The sequence below is a fragment of the Camelus dromedarius genome, chromosome 2 (genome assembly GCF_036321535.1).
Source record: "Camelus dromedarius isolate mCamDro1 chromosome 2, mCamDro1.pat, whole genome shotgun sequence".
Classification (NCBI taxonomy): Eukaryota; Metazoa; Chordata; class Mammalia; order Artiodactyla; family Camelidae; genus Camelus; species Camelus dromedarius.
In genome coordinates this window covers 16,973,925-16,999,045 of record NC_087437.1, presented here as the reverse complement: position 1 = coordinate 16,999,045, position 25,121 = coordinate 16,973,925, and the positions used below count along the sequence as shown (strand labels likewise).

At 36.3% G+C, this 25,121-nt stretch overlaps 1 protein-coding gene across 1 annotated transcript in view; it reads left to right on the top strand.

Moving 5' to 3' along the window:
- STAG1 (STAG1 cohesin complex component) overlaps positions 1-24,369 on the top strand; it is a 326,413-nt gene extending 302,044 nt beyond the window's left edge. The window contains exons 26-34 of the mRNA XM_031440349.2: positions 1,336-1,437; positions 4,161-4,309; positions 7,473-7,601; positions 11,018-11,223; positions 17,596-17,770; positions 19,911-20,021; positions 20,586-20,700; positions 22,155-22,235; positions 22,325-24,369. Coding sequence (XP_031296209.2) covers positions 1,336-1,437; positions 4,161-4,309; positions 7,473-7,601; positions 11,018-11,223; positions 17,596-17,770; positions 19,911-20,021; positions 20,586-20,700; positions 22,155-22,235; positions 22,325-22,348 — 1,092 coding nt within the window. The 3' untranslated portion in view covers positions 22,349-24,369. The remainder of the gene's footprint in view (positions 1-1,335; positions 1,438-4,160; positions 4,310-7,472; positions 7,602-11,017; positions 11,224-17,595; positions 17,771-19,910; positions 20,022-20,585; positions 20,701-22,154; positions 22,236-22,324) is intronic.
- Positions 24,370-25,121: the final 752 nt, after the last annotated feature.

Genomic DNA, 25,121 nt, shown 5'->3' with positions numbered 1-25,121 from the left:
CTTTCCAAGGTCACGCTACTATTAAAGGAGCAAAAACTGGCATCTGATTTTAAGTTGTCTAGCTTTAAAGCTGAGCTCTTTGCACTGGACCATAGAGCCTCAGCATGATTATTGTAGTGATAGATGTACAAATTACAAAGCAAGCAACAGAGAGAGAGACTGACTTAAGTGAGCAACCAGAGAAGGCTTCCAGAAGTCTAAACAGGGTTTGGTTGGATGAGTATGAGCTTTACCGAGTTTTTTTCCTTATCATTCCTTGACAATACTGCATTGGTTTCAAGAAATGAGCTTTATCCAAACCTTTTATCATCCTTTGCAATTTTTACACATCTTTGTTCATTATACACTTTAATCTTTTTGTTTGCATTTTAATAGTTGTTTACAGCTCTTTGTTATATATTCTTGGCTGTTTGGCTTTTTGCCTCACTTCTTTATGTGATCATTAAAACTCTGAATTTATTGTTGATCTGCCTGTTGACCACTTTAGTGCTTGCATATATCTTTCTCTTTTTTTCTGCATTGAGATAATTTTTAATTGTACCAAAAGGATGATTCTTTTGAGATATTTTCTTTTTTTCACGCATCACATCATGGAAGCATACTCATCTTTTTGAATATTATAAAAATCCAGGGTCAGGCTAATATAGTCACATCTTTACATAGGTTATAGGTTTTAGGCTTTACCTTGGAAATAACATCCAGGTTTAATGGTTTCAAATAAAGTTTCTCCTAATTACTTACTCACAAGGAAAATTCTTTAAATTCTATGTCAAAAATTTGAGTTATAAAGAAATTAGTTGAATCATTCTCAATCACTATCGAAGTCGGTGTTTTTACTTTTTATATTGTAATAGTATAATATAGGCCATGTTGTGGGGGGAAATGAGATAGTATGCAAAAGTATTAAATGAAAAGTTAAGTCTGTTACTCTAATCTGCCCTTCCCCTTATTTAGGCCCACTCCCCAGAAGGAAGCAATTTTAACTGTCTGGTCTTAGTTTTTCCAGAAGTTGCTATCAAAGTTCTGTTTCTTGATTTGTTACCTTTTAAATGGTGACTGTTCAATCCATGTTGTAAAGAATGAGGAATTTTATTCACCTGTATTACTTCCTCTTCTCTCGAAATTCCTAGTTTCTTGGGTTTTTTATTATTTATTTCATAATCTTAAATACCAAATGTGTATTCTTTAATTTTAGACAATACCTTTTTAACCTCATTAGGTTTAAGATGAAAAATTAAACACCCGTGTACTCACCTTTCCATTTCTTTCACTAACCTATTCTTTACCTCATGAAATTTCAACAATTTTAAAGCTGTTTTCTTTCTTGCCCCACAGTATTACAATGACTATGGTGATATCATTAAGGAAACACTGAGTAAAACCAGGCAGATTGATAAAATTCAGTGTGCCAAGACCCTCATTCTCAGTTTACAGCAGGTAAGAAATTTGAAAAGAAAGAGATCTAGAGTAGAATTATTATTATTATTGAGCATTTCCATGTACTTATTATGTGCTAGGTATCTTACCTCATTTAAATTAGGCCGTTATATCAGTGCATTACTGTGGATACTTTCTGGTACAAAACTTGTTTACATGTCTTTTCTTTTGGAAGATAATCCTGTAATTCCCATTTCAAATAGATGAAATCCTAAGGTGGTCTACTCTTAGACCAGATGAAATGCCAAAGTGGATATTAAAAAGTAACCATTTTAAAAGAAAAATATAAAAATGCATTTTAAAAGTGTTTAATGACAGAAGGGGCAACAGTAGTATCCAAATAAGAAAATATGTCACATATATTGCCTAAAAGGATTCCTAGTAAATGCCTAGTGTTAATATAAAGATTAGTGGGGTTGGGGAGGATGGCTATAGATATGTATGTATATATTTAGTTCTATGATAAAGGTCTGATTTCAAATCAGTGGGGAAAGGTTTGGGCCTATTTAAAAAAATGGTGATGGGTCCATTGACAGTATGTTTGGAAAAATAACTTTGTAACCCTACCTAACATGTACCCAACTTAACTACTAGGTGGATTATATATAAATGTTAAAAAATTAAAAGTTTATAAGAAAATAAAAGGATATATTTATATCCTGGAGTAGAGAACTCTTCACTAAGGAGAGAAGCCACAAAATAAAAAAATTGATGATATACATAAACTTTAATAGATACAAACATCTATCAGCACTCTGAACAAAATGAAAAAACAAATGACAGATTGTGGGAAAATATTTTTAATCATATATCACAAATCCTACAAATCAGTAACAAAGGTGAATAAACATCATACAAAAGTAAGCAAATGGAAAGCCACTTTTTAGAAGAGGAAGTCTTAAAAACCAGTAAACATATGAGAAGAAGCATAACTTCATTAATTAATGTAATACACATTGAAACAAGGAGACATTTATTATTACTGCTGAACAGATTGGTGAATGATTGATAATACCAGTGATTGTTAAAATGTGGCAAGAAAAGGTCCCTTGTGAAAACAATTGCTCTTACCTTCTTGGAATATAATTTGGCAACATATTTCAAAATTTAAGATCTACATTCCCTTCAAACCAGTTTTTTTGCTACTTAGGTATCTACGTAGATACATGCAGGTTTGCACAAAGATGTATATGTAAAAAATGTTTTACTGCAGCATTCTTTGTTATATTGCAAAATTGGAAGTAATCTAAATGTCCATCAACAGAGAAATGATTAAATGAATTGATACTTTGAAGTAGCTAAAAGATTTTTAAGACAAAATAGTAAGTGAAAAGTAGTAAGTTTCAGGACAAAATATGTAGTACAGTACCATTTATGTAAAAATTAAAACTTTATATTAATATATCTAAATTGATCTAGAAGACTTTTAAACTTTAGCATTGTTTACCTTTGGAGAGAAGATGCTATATAGTGGGAAAGAGAAAAGAGAACTTTTACTTTGATATTCTTTGAATCTTGTACAGTGAAATGTATTCTTTCTATTCATTTTTAAAGTTTAAGGCTATTTACAATTATCTGTAAAAACATTTTAAAGTTTAAGAATTTATAAACAATTACCTGTCAATAAATTTGAAAATCTCTGGAAGAAGTGCAGTTTCCAATCATGGCACAGTACTTCAGGCCAATCTAATGCTAAAGAAAACCAAAAAGGTAGACGACATAGTAGAAGACAAGAGCTATTTCAATGAAGTGGTGTGATTAGAGTTAACTGAGAGACTGGGAGATGAGGAAGTGAAGAAAACAAATGTAAACAATGCTTCTCAGGATCTTTGCCATGAAGAGAATGGGAAAAATGCATTGGTAGCTGGCAGAGGAGATGGAGTTGAGAAGTTACGGTTGTTTGCTTTTTAAGATGCATGCATGTAACAGAGAAGGAGTAGTTAATGATGCAGGAGAAAGTGGTAGTACAGGAGCAAAATTACTGAGTAGGTAAAAGATACTGAGATTCAGTATATACAGAAGGAGTGGCTTTAGATGAGAGCTTGAACTGTTCATCTCTCATAATAGGGAAGACAAATGTATACAAATGCATGTAAGTGTCTAACTTTGGTGGCAGAATGGTGATTGCTTTTATATTCTTTAGTACTCCAGGGTTTTGTTTTTGTTGTTATTTTGACACAATATACGTAATGTGTATGTAAGTTATAAAAACCCCTCCACTCAGTTTAAGAACTTTTTTGTGTATTTTGTTACTGGGTGAGAAAAATCACCCCGTAAATCTAAATGGTCTTCTCTTACATAATGTTCTTGTCTAAGATAATAAGTGAAAAAAACAAAGTTCTGAACCCTGTATTTCATATATTACCATTCCTGTGAAAACAATAAAAGGAATATATAAATGTTTATGAATACATACTGTGTTTCTGTAAACATATTTGTTTTTCCCAACCTAAAGTGCATTCCTTTTTGGTTAAAAAAAAAAAAGGAAGGAAGAAAGAAAGAAATTTTTGTTTGCGTTTAATCACACAGTTAGCATGAAAATGAGCTCAAGAAAGTAGTAATAGTAGGTGACTTAAAAGGGGAACACTGTAGCTACAGTTAGTACAAGGAGGGATATATATTTTACCATATGCCTTTTAAATACTTTTAAATTATATTACTTATTCTAATAATAAATAAATACTTCTTAGCTATAGGTTTTTTACCCTTTTTCTTTGTACCAGTTGTTCAATGAACTTGTTCAAGAGCAAGGTCCCAACCTAGATAGGACATCTGCCCATGTCAGTGGCATTAAAGAATTGGCACGTCGCTTTGCACTTACATTTGGATTGGACCAGATCAAGACACGAGAAGCAGTTGCCACACTTCACAAGTGAGTGATCTAAATAAACACTGGTTTATTACAATCTGGTTTACTGTAATTTAACTAAAATAACATTTATTTGACTAATTTTTAAAGTGACAAGTTTTAGAATTCTCTGGTTATAAGAATTTTAGAAACTATCTAATCTAGTGATCTCACTAGAAGGGTCTGTTTAATTTGAAAAATACTTATTTACATCACCCATTTTTTTCATCTTATAAAAAAGGGGAGTTTTAATCAAATATTCTTTGTCTGGTCTGTCAGTGAGAAAATGTCCTGGGAGACAAAGGTTTTAAAAACACTGCAAAAATTATCAAAAAAAGTATTAGCAAACCAAATCCAACAACACATAAAAAAGATATCATATACCATGATCAAGTAGGATTCACCCCAGGGTTACAAGGATGGGTCAACATATGCAAATCAATCAATGTAATACACCACATCAACAAAGGAAAAGTCAAAAACATGATCATCTCAATAGGTGCAGAAAAAGCATTGATAAATTTCAACATACATTCATGATAAAAACTCTTACCAAAGTAAGTATAGAGGGACCATAACTCAATATAATAAAAGCTATTAATGACAAACCCACAGCCGATATAATACTCAATGATGAAAAGCTGAAAGCCTTCCTGCTAAAATCTGGAACAAGACAAAGATGCCCACTCTCACCACTTCTTACCACAGCAATCAGACAAGAAAAAATAAGTAAATAAAAGGTATCCATATTGGAAGGGAAGAGGTAAAACTGTCATAATATGTGGATGACATAATATGTAGAACATATATATAGAACCCTAAAGCCTTCACACAAAACTACTAGAACTGATAAATGAATCCTGCAAGGTAGCAGGATACAAGGTTAACATACAGAAATCTGTTGCATTTATTTATACTAACAATGAAATATCAGAAAGGAAAAGTAAAAAAGAAAATCCATTTTTTAAATCACATCAAAAAAGTGATAAAATACCTAGGAATAAACCTGACCAAGGAGGAACTATAAAACATTGATAAAGGAAAAGGAAATTATGATTCAAAGAAATGGAAAGCTATCCCATGCTCTTGGATTGGAAGAATTAATATTGTTAAAATGGCCATATTACCGAAAGCAATCTACAAATTCAATGTGATTCCTGTCAAATTACCCATGTCATTTTTCATAGAACTAGGACAGATACTGCTAAAATTTACATGGAACCATATGAGACTAAGAATGGCCACAGCAATCCTGAGGAAAGGGAACAAAGCTGGAGGCATAACCCTCCCAGACTTCAGATAATACTACAAAGATACAGTAATCAAAGCAGTGTGGTATTGTTATGGATCAATGGAACAGAATAGAGAGCCCAAAAATAAACCCACACACCTATGGCCAATTAATCTTCAACAAAAGAGGCAAGAATATGCAATGAAGAAAAGACAGTCTCTTCAGCAAGTGGTGTTGGGGAAGCTGTACAAGCTGCATGTAAATCACTGAAGTTAGAACACTCCCTTACACCATCCACAAAAATAAACTCAAAATGGCTTAAAGACAAGTATAAGACAAGACACCGTAAATCTCCTAGAAGAGAACTTAGGCAAAACATTTTCTGACATAAATCTTAATGTTTTCCTAGGTCAGTCTCCCAAGGCTGTAGAAATAAAAGCAAAAATAAACAAACGGGACCTAATCAAACTTACAAGCTTTTGCACAGCAAAGGAAACCATCAACAAAATGAAAAGACAACCTACAGACAGGGAGAAAGTATTTGCAAGCAATAAGACTGACAAGGGCTTAAAATACACAAATAGCTCATCCAACTCAATAACAGTAAAACAAAAAACACAATAAAAAAAAAATCAGCAGAAGACCTAAATAGACATTTCTCCAAAGAAGACATACAGATGGCCAACAGGCGCATGGAAAGATGCTCGATATTGCTAATTATTAGAGAAATACACAACAAAACTACAATGAGGTATCACCTCACACCAGTCAGAATGGCCATCATTAAAAAGTCTTCAACTAATAAATGCTGGAGAGAGTGTGGAGAAAAGGAACCCTCCTGTAATGTTGGGAATGTACGTTGGTGCAGCCACTATGCAGAACAGTATGGAGATTACTTTAGAAACTGAAAATAGAGTTACCATATGATCCAGCAATCCCACACCTGGGCATACTGGGAGAAAGCTCTAATTCAAAAACAAACTTGTACCCCAGTGTTTATAGCAGCACGATTTACAGTAGCCAAGACATGGAAGCAACCTAAATCAACAGATGATTGGAAAGAAGTTGTTATATAGAAAGAGAGAGGCACACACAATGGAATATTACTCAGCCATAAAAAGAAATTAAATAATGCTATTTTCAACAACATGTATAGACCTAGAGATTTTCACACCAAGTGAATGAAGTAAGTCAGACAAAGACAAATATCATATATCAGTTATATGTGAAGTCTAAAAAATGATAGAAATTACTTACTTACAAAAGAGAAACAGACTCACAAACATAGAAAACAAATTTATAGTTACCAAATGGTAAAGAGGGTCTGAGGGGGATAAATTAGGAGTTTGGGATTAGCAGATACAAACTACTATGTATAAAATAGGTAAACAACAAGGTCCTACTAGCATGGGGAACTATATTAATTATCTTGTAATAAACTATAATGGAAAACAATCTGAAAAAGAATATATATACATATGAACTATTTATTAACTATTTTCATACATGTTTATAAACACTAAACCACTTTGCTGTATATCAGAAACTAACACAACATTATAAATCAACTGTACTTTAATAAAAAGAAAAAAGAAATACTGTGCAGTGCTGATTTGGCCAGCCTCATTTTATAATGGAAAACTGAATGATAGAAAACTTCAGCTTACAAAAACTCACAGCTGCTTGGTACCATGATCAACTCTAAGAACCTAGCTTTGTGGCTGTTTAGCCATTTTTTATTATTTTTCACAACGTAAAATTTTTCATTGTAAATAATAAAGTTAAGTATTATGCAAATACCATACAAGTTAACATTATTTTACCATTTGAGTTTATCAGATTTTACTACTTTCAGTGATGATCTTCCTGCCTTCCCAACTGTTTTTGAGATTCTAGCCCATTGAGTAACTATACCAGCTATTTGGAAAAATAAGACAATATTTTCTTTTATTTCAGGGATGGCATAGAATTTGCTTTTAAATACCAAAATCAAAAAGGACAAGAATATCCACCTCCAAATTTGGCTTTCCTGGAAGTACTCAGTGAATTTTCTTCTAAACTTCTTCGACAAGACAAAAAGACTGTGTAAGTTGCACATTGTGGGACAAGTGGCTTTTATCATGATATCATTGTAGTTTTAAATGTTTAAATTTTGAAAAAAGTCTAATCACCAAGATATAATTACTATTGCTAACTCAGGCTATTTTAGTTTGTTTTAAGGTACTATAGTTTTCTTTCTAGCTTTTATACTAGTTCTCTTTGACTTCTTACCTTTCAGTGCCCTAGAATTTGCAAGATTGAATTAAGCAAGTTGAAATTATTTATTCTGTAGTTCAAAGGTGTATAAACACTGGCTTAGCCATCGTGTAACCCTTTCTTCTCTCCTTTTATATTATTTATATTTTGTTTTATTTTGTTATTTGACTTGTTTCAAGAAGACTGAAGGTCCAGTTTGCTTATAGTTTTCTTTATAATGCTGTTCAAGTCTTCTATTTTCTTGTTGATCTTTTGTTTTATTCTATACATTACTGCAAGTGGGATATTGAAGTCTCTGACTATTATTATTGAATTGTTATTTCTCCTTTGAGTTCTCAATTTTTGTTTCATGTATTTTGAGGCTCTGTTGTTAGGTGTATGTATGTTTATAATTGTGACATCTTCCTGATGGATTGACTCGTATTTATCACTATAAAATGACTTCTTTGTCTCTAGTCATTTTTATCTTAAAATAAAGTCTGATACTAGTGTAAACACTCTAACTCCATTTTAGTTACTGTTACATTTTATTTTCTGCCTTTTTGCCTTTGAATCTAAAGTGTGTTTCTTGTAGACAGCATATACAGGCATACCTCAGAGATATTGTGGGTTGAATTCCAGACCACTGCAATAAAGCGAATATTGTAATAAAGCAAGTCACACAATATTTTTGGTTTCCCAGTGCATATAAAAGTTATATTTATACTCTATTGTAGACTATTATACAGTAGCATTATGTCTTATAAAACAATGTCCATACTTCAATTTAAAAAAAAAAAACTTCATTGCTTAAAAATGCTAACCATTATCTGATAGTGCATTTACCACAAACCTTCAATTTGTAAAAAACGCAGTATCTGCAAAGGGCAGTAAAACAAAAGCACAATAAAATGAGGTATGCCTGTAGTTAGATCATGTTTTCTGTTTTAATCCAATCTCTCCATTATACTTCGTTTTCTGTATGTCCATGTCTTTGTTTTTTCCCTCTTTTATTCTTTTATATTAAATGGATATATCCTAGTGTAATGTTTTAGTTCATTCAGAAATCTTTAATTATTTTTTTTAGTTATTTTCTTAATTGTTTTTCTAGGACTTACAATATACATCTTCACTTACCAAAATTTACTTCAGATTTATTCTAAAGAAATATAAAAATTTTACTCATATAGTTTCATTTCTTCCCTCCCTTTTTTGTGTCATTCTTGTTACACATACTGCACCCAAATATGTTACAGACCCAGAAATACAATGTTATAATTATTACTTAATATAATCATGTGTAATTTAAAATAAGCTGAGAGAAGCAAGGGAGCCAAGTAACTACTTACAGAGTTTGCTATATTAACTTTCTCATTTACCGTTTCTTCTGGTTCTCCTCAGTTTTTCCTATGGGTATGAAATACCATCTGATATCATTTCCTTACTCTAATACATTTTTATTTTGTTTTTTATTAGAGTAGAGTATTCCTATCATCCACCTTTTATGTGTATGTGGTCAGATATACATTTCTATGTTATTGGTCCAAGAACACAGTAATGTATATTGTTTTATACAATTACTTTTTAAATCAGTGAGGATAAAAGATAAGTAAATATGCAATTGTATTGTCTTTTATAACTACCTGGTATTTACCATTGTTTTTTCATGCAAATTCAGATTCCTCTCTGGTGTCATTTGCTTTTAGCCTAAAGAATTTCCTTTAGTATTCTTGTAAGGCAAGTCAGCCAGCCACAAATTCTCTTAAGCTTTTGTTCATCTGTGAATGTTTTTATTTCATCTTTAGCTTTGAAGTGTAGTTTTACTAGATAAAAGATTCTTGTTTGATAGCTTTTTACTTTCAACACATTGACTGTGTTATCCCACTACCTTCTGGCCTTTACTTTGTCTGATGAGAGGTCAGCTTTTAAATTTCTCAGAGTTCCCTTGTGTGTAATGAATTACTTTTCTATTATTACTTTCAAGATTTTTTTTTTTTGTCTTTGACATTCAACATTTTCTGGTTGTGAATCTCTTTGAATTTATCCCACTTGGACTTTGTTGAGCTCTGAGGATGTGTAGGTTAATGTTTTCATCAATTTTGGAAATAATTAGCCATTATTTCTTCAAATTTATTTCTGTCCTTTTCTTCTCTTGGTATTCCCATTACACGTGTCAGTATACTTAATGATATCCCACATTTCTCTCAGGCACTGTTCATTTTTCTTCATTTTTTTCTTCTCTGCTCTTCCTATGTGATTCCTGTCAAATTACCCATAATCTTTATTGATATACCTTCAAGATTACTGATTTTTCTTCTGCTAGCTCAAATATATTGAGCCCCTATAAAGTCTTATTTCTCTTGCAGTATGCAGCTTCTGCTGTCCTACTCAGATCTTTTTTCCCCTTGTTTTTTATCACTTAGCTTGGATCCGTAGGGGTCACCCTGCGTCAGCATAAGCTTCTTATTAATCAAAGGGTGTACTTAAACCTCCTTAGCAAGTTAGATGTTTACCTTTTACTGTTGAATATATGTGTGTCTTTTGAAGGCTGTTATCACAGTTCAAGGTATGTACTTTGCCCCATGGTCAGCCAGGGAACCAGCAGCTTGGAAGCTCCCTTTCTAATTGTTCCTGAGAATGACAGCCTTTGGCCGGGTACAATCTTCCAGACTAATAGGGAAGCATCTGATTTAATTAATTTATTTTATTTATTTTAACTTTAATTTTTTAGAGCAGTTTTAGGTTTACAGCCAACATGAGGGGAAAGTAGAGAGAATTCCCATAGATCCCCTGCCCCTACACATGCATAGCCCCCTCCTTACTGTCAGCACCCACCACAAGAAAAAGATTGTTTGGCTGGGTAAAGCATATGCTAGGCTCCTCACCCTACCATTCTAGAAATCATGCCCTGGTTTGAACACTATAAAAGAAAAGAAAATTTAGTAAAGTTTTTGAGCCAAACTTCTGATTTTTTTTTTTTGGAACATTGGTATTTAAAAACAAAGGAAGAAATATAGAAAAGAACACACACACACATACACCTTAATAATACATTTGCTCGTGTAAAAGTGTTTCAGGAATATGTGAAGCAAGACCTTAAATTCTCAATCCCTCTCTTTCCACAGGTAACCAGTGTTAACACTTTAGTGTGTGTCCTTAAGGATTTTTCAGAACCTTCAGAGAGAGCCTTGTGTTATGAAAAAAAAATTAAGTAAGTGATGCATGAACTGCTTCCATAAAAATAACTGCTTCTGTTGTGTTTCTAGTCACTCTTACCTAGAAAAATTCCTTACGGAACAGATGATGGAAAGGAGAGAAGATGTATGGCTTCCACTCATCTCCTATAGAAATTCGTTAGTCACTGGAGGTGAAGATGATAGAATGTCTGTGAACAGTGGAAGTAGCAGCAGCAAAACCTCCTCAGTAAGGAATAAGAAAGGACGACCTCCACTTCACAAAAAACGAGTAGAAGGTGAGTGTGCCTTTATACTATGAGGCAGATAGTGTGCCTGGTAATATAAAGTGGTAAATAATCTGTTGAAGTAAGATAATACTGTTAAGCACATTACTTCCTTATATGTTTCATACACACTGAGAGGTTCAGGCACAAAGGTTGGAACAGACAAAGTGGAACAGAAGAGGGTCAAGGAAAAGAAGATGAAAAAGCATGGAGCACAGGGGAAGACAGGCACAGAGAAAAACAGCAGATGGTTAGGAAGGTTTATAAAATTGATTCCCTTACCATAGACCTCTAATACATTAAAATTTAAAATAAGACAATCATAATGGTATTCTATCAGAATTTATAGGAGAGATTCTGGAAAGTTGAGGGTAGAACTCTGCAGTATATTGAATATACCCAGAACAACTTTCCATTTATGCCCCTTGGTTGGATAATTTATTTTTGTATATTAAAATAGTGATAGCCAAATCTGGTTTTATAACCCTCATGGGCTATGGGAAATGGGGAGTTGAACTGCCATGAAAATGTGATCAGTAGTTAGATATTCATATATCCAAAAAGACTAAAAATTGCTTTATTAAAACAAAGCATTGCTCTTAAGCATTTTTACTTTGAGTTTTCTTTTAGTTTGCTTCCTTAAATAATCTTCCTGTCTCCAGGCTTCTCCTAATAAAATGTCTCCAAACCAAGAGAGGAAGGCAGTGATTTGAATCATACTCTGTTGCTCCTTTTTACAAATTTCTGTTTACGTTTCAGCCTCTCACCTAAGAAATAGTGATTTATCAAAGATTTTGCTAAAATCTTTAGCAAAATTAATTAGAATTTATATCTAATGTTTCTCTTATCATTAGGGAGGCAACGCAAAGTCTAAAATCAGAGTTCTGGAATTCATACCTGGCTTTCTCATTTGTCAGCTGTATGTGTACCCTTTTGAGCACATTACTTAACCTCTCTAAGCTTCAATCACTGATCAGATGAAGAGTGATCTGAGTACCTATCCTGTTAGTTGTTGTGAATATTAAATGAGATACTCTCAAATAAAACACTTAGTACACACACATTTACTTAGCACAGTGCTTGGCACATAAGTTGCATTCAGTAAGTGTTAGCTGCTGTCAGAATATCTTCATCACATAGTAATGCCTCTGATCTAGCATCAGTCATTGGATTAGGCTGAATGTATATTTCACAGAGAAGAAAAGATTTGAAAATATTTACAACATTAATGTTAAAGTTTAAGATTTCCTTTCAAGTTTCAGTTTGGGGATTTAAAATCCTTTTGTCCAGAGAATGAAAATAACAAAACCCTGTCTTTGTAGTATAAGATCCTGAACTTTTCTCAAAAGAATGATTCCAGTCATTTCCTTTTGATAATGTCTTCTAGCACAGCCTCTATTTATCTAGCGTCTATTTATCTTTTACCTATATTTTTTTCTGCTCACAGCTTTTCTTAAATGTAACCCAGCATTCTTCAAATCCTTGCTATGTACCAGGAATGTGTTTCACATGCATTATATCATTTAATCATTTATTTAACTAAGATTTGTAAGCATTTAGGTTACTCCCTGGCAAATAATAAATGCTATATAGATGTTTTATAAATCGGTTCTGAGTTCAACACTGTTACCCCGATTTTACACAGAAGAAACGAAGGCTTAGAGAATTTAGATCACTATGCATGCACTAATGGAGCAGTTAGTATTATCATCCTTAGGACTAAGAGAAGAATATATGGACCAAATAACCTAATTTGGTAATCATTAAATTGCAAAAATGAAAACTTGCTCCATGTCAGTTTGAAATTTACCAAGTAACTAAGGTAGGTTAAGTGCCTAGAATCCTTAGGCAAAAGAGTTTCATCTGTTTGGGATGAAGATAAGAAAGCTTTGTTTTAAAGTATATTTTGTCTGATGTGAGTATTGCTACCCCCACTTTTTTGTCATTTCCATTTGTGTGAATTATCTTTTTCCATCCTCTCACTTTCAATTTATATGTGTCCTTCACCCTAAAGTGGGTCTCTTGTAGACAGCATATTGTAGGCTCTTGTTTATCATCCAATCTGCCACTCTGTCTTTTGATTGGAGCGTTTAGTCCATTGACATTTATGGTAATTATTGATAAATGTGTGCTTATTGCCATTTTAAACGTTGTTTTCCAGTTGATTTTGTATTTCTTCTTTGTTCCTTTCTTTTTCTCTTTGTTTTTCCTTTTGTGGTTTGATGATTTTCTTTTGTGTTAGCTTGACTTCTTTTCTTTTTGGTTTTTGTGACTTATTGTATGCTTTTGATTTGTGGTTACCCTGTTTTCAATTATGTTAACCCATTACTATATCTATTTGCTTTAGACTAGTAATCATATAGGCTCAAACACATCCTTAAAAAAAGAAAGAAATCTACATGTTCTTGCTCCTCTACTGCATTTTATGATTTTGCTATTCCCTTTAACATCTTCATGTTATTCTTTTGCTATTCATTGTAATTATCACATTTCCAATTATGATTTTCTTTTTTCTATTTAGAGAAGACCTTTTGATATTTCTTTAGGATAGGTTTGTTATTGCTGTATTCTTTTAATTTTCACTTGTCTGAGAAATTTTTTATCTCTCCTATTGTAAATGATAGTCTTGCTGGGTACAGTATCCTAGGTTGCAGATTTTTCTCTTTCAGGTCTTTATATATATTGTCTTGCCACTCCTTTCTGGTCAACAATGTTTTGTAGAGAAATCAGCTTATAGCCTTATGGAGGTTCCCTTGTAACTAATCTTTGCTTTTCTCTTGCTGCCTTTAGAATCTTTTCTTTATATTTAACTTTGGCCATCTTAATTATAATATGTCTTGGTATAAGTCTGTTTGGGTGCATCTTGTTTGGGACCCTCTGTGTTTCCTATACTTGGATATCTGTTCCTTCTTTAGATTTGGGAAATTTTCAGTCATAATTTCTTTAAATATGTTTTTGATCCCTTTTTCTCTTTCTTCTCCTTCTTGGACCCCTATTACATATAGATCGGCAAGCTTTATATCACCCTATAGGTCCCTTATATTACTTTCTGGTTTTTTTTAAAATTTGTTTTTCTGTCTGCTCTTCTGATTGGGTGATTTCCATTATTCTATCTTCTAAGTCACTCATTCGTTCTTTTGCATTATTTAGGCTGCTATTGATTGCCTTTAGCTTGGTTTTTAACTCAGCACTGTTTTCTAATTTTAATTAGCCCCTCTTTGTAGTTTCTATTTCCTTTTCACTGTATTCTGCATTTCTATCAATGACCTCTCTTATTTCCTTCAGTGCTTTTATCATCTCCTTTTTGAACTCAAGTTCTGGTGGACTACAGAGGTCTATTTCATTGTTTGTTCTTTCAGGGGTTTTTCTTGTTCTTTTAATTGGGTGTGATTCCTCAGCTTTTTCATTTTACTCATATTTCTCTAACTATGAATTTAGGTAACAGTTATCTGGGGCTTGAAGGGCTGTTTTTATGTGGAAGTGTTCCTATGTAGACTGTGAGTCTAATATTTTTGCTGCAAGGGCTGTTTTTCGTGTGGATGGCTACCACACCTTTCTTTCGTGTGTGCTGGCTGTTATCCTTTTGACTGGGGATGTGATTGGTGTTGTGTTGTCTAGAGCCTGTGGTGGGTGTTGAGCAGGGCCTTCTCTTTGCTCTGTGGTTGTTACAGCCCTGTCAAGGACCAGGTCTGCTTCCCAGTTGTTGGAGTAGATGCCCCCAGATTCATTTCTGAGCTGCTGTATATGGTAAGCAGGACTAGAGTGCTTTCACTGGGAGAGGAGCCACTGGGTATTTCTCTGCAGTTCCCCACTGGGAAGTGCCCTCTGTAGTGTCATCTATCACCTGTTAGGAGGGATCACAGAGCTCATTAACCATAGGGCCTGTATGGCCAGAGAATGCCTTGTGGGCTTATGGCAAAGGTGGATGCTGTGGCAACGTCCCTACCCTCCCTTCCTGCATGAAGACTTTACAGTCAAGCCACGCCCTCTTGTGTTGCACCCCTCTTTTTGTGCACCCAACAGTAGAGCTTTCTATGGCTTTCTCTGGCGGATTCAGGCTCCCTTGCACACACTCCTAGCCTTAGCCCATACCACACTCCTGCCCCCTAGGCTGCCTCTGCACAGTCAACCCCTGTCCTCTCCCCAGGTCTGTCCTCTGGAGCCCAAGCTCCAGCACCCAGTTCCAACAGGCACCAGCTGGCTGGTGTCTCGGGGTGGGGACTGCATGGATCCTCTGCACCAGTTTCTCTCCATTCTGTCTGCCACACAGCAGCTCCTGTGCTCTCCTCTGAGCCTCTGAAGCTCCCCTTCTGTACCAGCTAACCTCCTGGCTGGAGAGGGGGCTTTTCCTCTTTCATTGTTCCCTCCTTAAGGAGCAGCTCCCATCCCAATTTCCTTTTTCTTTTTTTTCTCATACCTAGTTTTGTGATGATTTTCTTTGTAGTTCCACTTGTACAGGATCTTCTGCCAGAGTTCAGTAGGTGTTCTGTGAGAACTGTTCCACATGTAGATTTATTTTTGATGTATCTGTGATAGAGGATGAGCTCCACGTCCTTCTGTTCTGTCATCTTGAAGTTGATCCCAAAGATGAGAAAGCTTTGCAAGAAGTGTTTTCATTAAGGAGTCTTTAGGGGTTAGGAAGATATCTTCAAGAAAAGTGAGTTCTTCCAAAGTTACTCATTTATTCAATGAGTCTTTACCAAGCACTTTCTTAAGAACTGTGCTAGATGCTGGAGATTAGGCATTAATAAAGGAGTTCATAGTACAGAAGGAGAGACAGAGAAGCAGGTAATTTCAGTTCAGCATGGTGAGTGCTCTGATGGGGCAAAAAAGTTCTCTGGGAACGTACAGGGAGTGACCATACTCTTAATGAATCAGGGAAGGGTCTTCTGCAGAAGATCACTTGTAGTAAAGAGCTGGAAGATGGTTTACCAGGTGTATTAGGTTAAGAACCTAAATGATGCCATTCTTATGATCATAAAATTTTAAGTGCCAGAGGGTAAGTTTTGAATTAAATATTGAATGAAAAGTGGTATGAAAAAAATGAAACATACCTTTGCTGACTAATAATAGATTCTGTAGTGAGTTTTATAAATCTGAGAATACACTGAGATAGAATTCTTGATGGCAGAGGAGGAACCTCACATGCACCCATTTCTATGACTTAATGGGGGAGGAAAAACAATGGGATTCTACTGTATTTTGTGATTAAAATTCTTCAGAAGGAAACATAGCAATAATACTTTTTGTTAGGTCTTCCCATATCAAGACAATGCAGTTGACCCTTGAACAATGGGGTGGGGGGAATGTTAGGGCCACCAACCAGCTACGCAGTTGAAAATCCATAGATAACTTTACAGTCCATATACATGGTTTCACATCCAGGGATTCCACTACATGTGGATCATGTAGCACTGGGGCACAAATTTACTGAAAAAAATCCATGTGTAAGTGGATTTGTGCAGTTCAAACTGTGTTGTTCAAGGGCCAGCTGCAATTTAGGATTTTTATAGGCAAAAGTTTATGTAGTATTTATCAGAATTTAGTTTCAGTATACAAATAATGCTATAAATAATTTAATCTGTTCAAATCTTTGCAAATGATCTTTAGAGGAAAGAAAAAGTAGTTCCTGGTCTCTGAAAGAAACCTAAATCTAATGACCGAGATAACATATACACATGATAAATCACCTGCCAATGCATGACAGTGTATAATTAAGCCCTAAGTGAGCAGGAATGATTCTATTACCTCTAGAAGCTAAAAGAGAATGGAAAGTGGGGGCTGGGTGGAGTGATCCAGGAAGGCCTCCCTAAAGAGGTAGAACTTAGAGGCATGAAAATAGTGAGTCCCTCAACCCATCCCCACATGGATAGCCTGGCTAAATAAAGGGTTATTTCTCTAGTGACCAGTGCATAACTGAGCAACAGGATTTGCTGATTGCTCAGTGAAAGCCAGCAGACTTTAGATACTACTGCCTAGGACCCCTGTAAGGCCCAGTAAATAGGCCCTTTATTGCTTGAGCAAAGGAAGGTTAGTGGGGTCTCTTACTGGCCACATTCTTCCTCTTCTACGGGGAATTAATCCTTAGAGATGGAAGGACTTGGAAGAGATGATAACGTGAGGATAGCTAACATTTGATGGTTACATTACCTCATTTAATCCTTACAACCTCTATGAGATCGGGTATTGATATCCCCATTTTGTATATGAGAAAACTGAATTTTGGAAATTAATAACGTATACGAAGTCACACAGGGGAGTGCTATAACTGGAATTCAGACCTAGGCAGTCTGACTCTACTGCCATGCTCTTCAAATCTGTGCTGTAACTTCTGCCAGAGTTCATTCCATCCGTGACACTCTGTGACTGACTGGAATTTTTCAGATGAAAGTCTGGATAATACGTGGCTGAACAGGACTGACACCATGATACAGACCCCTGGCCCTCTGCCAGCACCACAGCTCACTTCCACTGTGCTGCGGGAAAATAGCCGGCCCATGGGGGAGCAGATTCAGGAACCCGAGTCTGAACATGGTTCTGAACCCGACTTTCTACACAAGTAAGTACTAAAACATTGCTTTCTTGGCATAAAACCTTCAGCTGTTAAAGTAAGGAAAATTATTTCATCCGTGCATACTACTGGTCAGTTTGTGAGAAAACCACAAATCAGAAGCTTAATAATTTATACTAGAAGATGTATAATAAGTCTACAAACATGTGTGCATATCATTTCCTCAAAGTCCAGAGACCTTTTAAATGCGTGCTGTCTCAGTAAGTGCTGATTCCATTTGGAGTTTGCAGATTGATTGAGCAGGTCTAGTTCTTCTCAGAGATTTCCCCAAGAACACATGCAGGCTTATTTTCTTGGTAAGAGAGCCTGTAACAGTCTCTGGTAAGGTTGTTCCTAGTCTGAACACCAAATAGACTATATGTTACTTTTATGATCCATTTAATTAATAGTACTTTGTCTTGGTTAAGTTTATATTTTAAACTTGAACTGCTCACAGATTAAGAATTGTTAAGGTAATGATAAATTCTGAGAATTGTTGCCCTTACTGTAAGAAACTTTTTCCACACTAGTAATTAAAATGTTTTCTAGTATCACGGCACTGAATATTGTCGAAAAGGCAGGGTAATGGCATGATTTTGCTAAAAAACCTTAACTTTTTCTTTGTTGTTTTCCATTCAACTTTGAAAGTCTCTTAGCGCCTCACTTGTGTTTCTATTCATATTAGAATCATGCTATGAGTTACTTTGATGGATAAGAGAGACAATTCTCATTTGAACTCAACAGGGAAGAGGCAGTGTTAGAAGTACTCAGATCCTGGGTTTTCATAAAGAATCTTTGCTCTGAGGATCTGCTTTTCTTCAAACCTGAAAGGATATCACTGTCAACTACTGCATAACTGAGCATTCTTGGAGGGTAGTTTGCCCTTATGACCAGCACTCCCACTCCATTTCCTACAGGGTGGGTTCCTCCTTATTTGAGCAGCCTGCCTTGCTTCCCTGACCTTACCTTGTCAGTCCCTCCTGGCTGTGGTCTGTCTTTCCCTGCTGTAGGTTTATAAGTTGAATCAAGGTGGTAGCCTCACATAATATAAAAATGCTGCTTCAAGAGAACTTCATGTGACAAATTTTAGCTACCAAAAATCATTAAAATTTGCATCCTGTAGAATTCCCAGGAGGCATGTTTATGCAAGTGTTCATGTGCCAGTAACAGAGTTTGGCCCAGGGTATGCTGACTCCCAGTTTCCTCAGAACGACTGAGAAAAATGTGTTCTACCTTTCTTTGTTCTACTCTGGAGAGCTCTGAGCCATCAGGCCAGCATCATTTTTGTCCCTTAGGGGACTGAGTGTCCAGCAAGGAGCACTTGTAAGTTGGGCAGCAGCTGGATACAGAGGTCTGAGAAGGGCTCTTGTTTGGCGGGGATTTGGGGAATGAAGCTGATAATTTAAGCACCTGTAGGGGAGAAAAAAGTTTTCGTCAACTGTCCTAGGGTCCCTGATCAGGTCTAAAAATTAAACTGACAAAGACAGATTAATAGGGGAAAAGCATATAAATTTTATTAAATTTTTACATGTACCTGGGAGCCTTCACAAAAGAATGAAGAAGTGACCAGAGCAGGAAGCTTTATTCCTTTTAGATGAAGAACAGTATTTGTGGAGAAATGACAAGAGAAAGTGATTTGGACTGGGACTAGTCCAGGTAGGGCTAGGTCGTCCTCATCTTCCTTAACTAGGGTCTGTCTGCAGGTTCCTCTGGTGCCATCTCTGGGCTGGTAAGAGTCTCCAGCAAAAGGAGAATTTATTCCCCACCCTTAGGCAGAAAAGAGAAAGCTTTTTCTGCATTACTGCTTAATTACCTTCATCTCAAAATAGGTTTTAATCTCAGAGAGGCATATTTTGGGATATCATGTTCTGATTGTCTTCACACCTAACAACAGCCAGCCACAGCCACAGCCACAGCCACAGCCACAGCCACAGCCAGCTTCTCGTCAGTACTTGGGGGTCTCCCACCTACTGCTGTTTCTGCAAAGGCAGGTCCTTTGATGATGATCTCACCCTTGGCCCTGGAATAAACCCAGCTAACTCCCCCTCCGTGGCGATTAGGCCAGCCACCTCTGGCCTTCTTAGCATAGGATTGATCAGCTAAATTCATCATCTGCTGCCACAAAATGAATAATAGTACCCTCTCTTAGTCCCCAGATGCAGATCTCTTGGTTAGGCCAGCCGAAATTAGAAGATTTAAACCGGAAGGACAGAACAGGAATGAACTACATGAAAGTGAGGACTGGAGTGAGGCATGCCGTGTAAGTGTTGCATCAGCCGTCACAGGGGTGTGGTGGCTTTGTGATGCTGGTCATTGTGCGTAATGACTTGAGTTTTGATGTTCAGTCTTAAACAAGAAGAGTTAAAATCCTAATTCAGGGTCTGCTCTGCAGTGTAGAATAGGAATGGAGGGCATGGGCTCTTGAGGCTTTCAGCATTTAAATCCTAGTGCCACCCTTGCCAGCTGTGCGGCTTTGGGTAAGCCTCTCTGCCTCCGGGTCCCCATGTGTAAATTTGGGATAATAATAGTTCCCATGAGTTAGTTTTGCGGGAATTGACTCACAGCTAAATGAATGTTAACTACCGTTTTTACATTTAAATTATACTTCCTTCTGATGATTTGAGATGAAATCTTGAGTGAACCAAATGAATGAGCCTTAACTACCTTAGAGTTCAGTATCATAATTTGTGTAGTCTGTAGATTGTAATTGGAAGGTGTGCTTTCATTGGTTAGAAGACCCAATGTAAGAGCCAGGACTCCAAATTCTATGAGTCTATGAACAGATTCTATGAACAGATTTCTGAATGTGCTTCTTCCTTAACAGTCGGGGCCTAATGGAGGAGGATGCTGAGCCCATCTTTGAAGATGTAATGATGTCATCCCGGAGCCAGTTAGAAGATATGAATGAAGAATTTGAAGACACAATGGTTATTGATCTGGTAAGAAAATTCAATACATTTTTCTTTTGTTAAAATATGTGATGGTGTTGGTGTAAGACTATACTCCTGTTTTCAGAACCCTGTAAGAGGAAGAGGAGAGAACAGTGACCAACAGTGGGCAGGGCCAGTGCTGGGCTTGTGGGCATTTGGATGAGCTTGTTTCTCCTAGCTTGCTTTCAAGGCAGTCAGGTTTTGAATTCTGGAATAACAGGAACTGGTTCCGTCTTACTACCTTCATGAAGAACAGCTTACACTAGATTTGTCTGTCAGCACAGCATGTGCATCTGTCTTTTGTCTTTGTCTGACAGTACCACACCGTGCTCCAATGTAGCAGCCAAATATAGAATATGAACATTATTTGTTCAGTGTGAAAAGACAGGTTTGAAATAAGGAAATCTGAATGTGGATTAAGTGTAGGAGATATTAAGAAATTATTAGCTTTGTCAGGAACATATGATGGTTATTTATTTTAAGTTTCCATCTGTTAAGAGATACATGTTGAAGTAGTCAGAGGTGAAATGACATGGAGAAGAGAAAACAGGAGATTCAGTGAAACAAGACTGGCCTAATGTTTGACAGTTGGTGAAGCTGGATGATGGGTGCACGGGAGTGGATTATACTGCTTTCTCTAACGTGTTCGTTTGCTAGGACTGCCATAACAAATACCGCTGACTGGGCGGCTTAAACAGAATTTTATTTTCTGACAGCTCTGAAGGCTAGAAGTCTGAGATCAAGGTGTCTGGAAGATTGCTTTCATTCTGAGACCTCTCTCCTTGGCTTGTAGATCGCCATCTTCTCCCTTTGTCTTCACATGATCTTTCCTCTGTGCGTGTCTCCTTATGAGAACATAGATCATGTGGGAATGGAACCCACTCATATGATCTCCTTTTACCTTCATCACCTCTTTAAATAAGGCCCTACCTCTAAATACAGTTACATTCTGTGGTCTAGGGGTTAGGACATCCACATATTAATTTGAGGGGACATAGTTTAGCCCATAACATTCTGCCTTGTATGTTTTGAGTTTTCCATAATGAAAAGCTTTGGTAAGAAATGTAAATGAGATCACATCACTCCAATCTGCAACCTCCCTATCAGCTTTCTATTTACCTGCTTTGGGGAATTTAGTGAAGTTTTGTCCCCTAGTATTTATCAGTCTTACAATTATTCCATGATTGAAAGGAATGTTCTTCATTTATAGGCCCAAAAATAATTTATATGCATTTACACATTCAGTTCATTATAATTTGAAAGCCGTTTTTGGTCTAGGTGATAATTAGAAGTCAAACATCATTTTTTTTAAATGTTTGCTTCTTTAAAAGCTGTAGTCTTTTCCTTTCAAAATTGACCCTTAACAGTTCTTTATGATACCATTAGAAATATTAGCTGACCATTACAGTTCATTGTCTTAATGCATCTCAGGAAAAAATTAAGTAACTGGCTTCTCTTTCCAGCCCCCATCAAGAAATCGGCGAGAGAGAGCTGAGCTGAGGCCAGATTTCTTTGATTCTGCAGCTATCATAGAAGACGATTCAGTAAATATTAAATTATTACTACTTTTTATTATGGTTTCTAGGTCTTGTTTATGTATGGAGTTAATAATTGTGTTTCAATTTTGTTCTAGGGATTTGGAATGCCTATGTTCTGAAATCTGAAGAAAACTTACAAATCTGGAACTCTATTATTTAGAGCTAGAGGCCTATATACTGTGATAGCTTGTATGGGGAAAAAAAACACTTTTGATGTGATCTGGTTTGTTTTTTAATCAAATGATTGAGGTCAATCCCTTTTTGCAGTGACAGAAGAGGAGCATGTAAATTACCCAAGGGAATGTTGGTGAATGTCACCTCAGAAAGACTGACCTGAAAAATCATTTGTGTCCTATTATTGGACTTATCCCAATACAGATGTGTGTGTTTTTCTGGAGGGAGGAAGAAATTTTAAATTTTTAAAACAACTGTCAAGATAAACACTGTTATACACCTGTTTTATGAAAACTCAGCATTGAGTAAAAAAAAAAATATTTTTAACTTTATTTTCCTGTTGTACAATTTAAAACCGTTTTAACATTTTGCCTTTTTATGTTTTAAAAGCTAACCATTTTTATTAAACCTATGAGTCAGCAGCTCATCCTAATTGCCGACGAGTGTTTTGGAGCTCACTGGATTTGGTTGACCTTGTGGGATACAGAAATACGGAGGAGCAGAATATTGACAAGCTAAGATGAAACTGACAGTGCATCTCTGCCAAAAACCACACACCCTCTGTGGATATGGATATGAATTCCCAGATTTTATATACTCTTGAATAAAAAGGTTTATTTTTATTTATAAGGGGGCATAAAATAAGAAATGTCCATGCAGCCATTTTTCCAACAGATGCTGTACACCATTCATTTTATATAGAATAGGGAGATTCAAATACAGTACATTTTCTATTGGTATTTGTTCTGTGCATTTTTAGCAACTTCTACCAGCAAATAAAGTATTCTCAGTAAAACAAAAATGGTTCTCAAGTTATCAGTTTGCTGTTTTTACCACTTATTTCATGCCCTGCCAAATTCAAGTTACATGGACTTCCATTTTTTAAAAAGATAATCTTGAAGAACTCCTTCACCATTGAAAAGTAATTTTAAGTGTAACATAACTGTGTCTATTTCCCATGCACTTAATACCTTTATGCACTAATTTTGTGAATTCAGTTTACCAATTATAGAAGTATGTGCTGCATAGAAGTCTGTGCTTAGAGGGTGAAGTTCTTAAGCTTACCTTGAAATACAGCTGCATTTCAGTGTTAAACGTGCATATTAAGAATAATTCTTTGGGGGAGAGAAATTATGATGACTCTTCAGGACAGCCTTCAGTGGTTTAGAGTTACATTCTGCTTAGACTTTTCTGACTTGCTGCTACTACTGTTTTCAAAAGCCCACTTAGTTTCTTCCTTTGATTTTTAAAATAAGCCTCAATTTCCAAACCAATCCTTCCACAGCTGTTTCTGGGCTGGTTTTTAAAGTAGCTGCAACAGAATGATGAGGCTTTCCCTTTTTACCAAAAATTAAAAGCATTAAAAAAAAAAATCCATGCATCCAATGACTATCTTTATGTGGGGAAGCAAAATGGATTATTTTACTCGTCCTTTTAGTAAACAGACAAAACAAACTTTTCTCAACATTTGTACAGTTCTAAAAAAAAAAACGTTGGGTCACCAAAAATGTTTTATCTGCTAATTTAGCAATTCTTGGGCTCCAGTTGGGGGGGTGGGGGGGGTCTCGCTTTCTTCCAGAAATGTGGGTTTTTCACTAGAAGTGAAGGGGCAGGAAAGACTGGACTGTCCACCGCACCAGCCCTGCCCGCCTGTGGTTCTGGCCAGGGAGCAAGCCGGGACGGGCCCGGCACCTGCACAGCCTGATGCTTTGCTTGACAATTTCATGTGGAAAACAGATGCTGACTTAGAATTGTAGACTACCATGCAACAGAAAAGGCGTGATATCTACTCCAATGGGTTTCCAGTTCAGTTTGAAGTCAATCGAATTTTTGTATTTTCAGTGTCTCCTTGATTGGTTTTGCTAGTAATTCTGTAAATTGTACATTTGCAATATGAGGTTTTTTTCCTTTTGTACAATTTGAAACTGATGCTTCACCTTTCCTTTAATAAACTATTCAAAAATCAGGCTCGTGGTAGTCATCCTGTTGTTCCTACAAGGCAAAGCTTCAAAGAGGTGACTTCTTGTCCTGCTGCAACAGAGTGATGAGGCATTCCCCTTTTACCAAAAACTGAGTTTGTTCTTTCAGATAACTTGTTAAATGATGGCAAAATTGCCGTGTCATTTATCAGTGAGGCTTTACCTTTTCAAGCGAGAAGACTTTTAAAACTAGCTCATCAGTTTTTTAACACTTGGATTTCCCTGGAGAGTGAGGGTGGTCAAGTTGGCTGTGGTCTAAGGGGAAGCGCTTGTGGGCTGAGTTTCGGAGGCGGCACTCAGGGAGCAGCAGCTGGGCCCCAGCCCCGCCTGAGTCCAGGCCCTGCGCTCACACATGGTCACTCCCAAGCAGTGCCCTTAGGGACCACTGGTACTCTGCTTGGCTGCGGAAGTGAGGGTTTCTCTTGACATTGCCGCCAGATGTCACTCTGAAAAAAACACCCTACACTTCATGGACCTGGCATGTTCTTTGCGCTGTGGGAATGAGATGGCCTAAGATGTCTGTGCAGGTGCGCTCTCCAGGCAGCCAAGGAGGGAAGGTGACGAGGATGGTCTCTGTGGCAGCTCATCTTGAAGGTAACATGCGTATGAGAGTGTGTGACTCCACCTCGGGATAAGCTTGCAAACCTCCTAGATGTGACTTGACTGTGACTTTGTTGGCCTTGCTCCCAGAAAAGGATCTACGAAAGAACCGTGTCTTCATGGGAGACAAAGGCTTAGT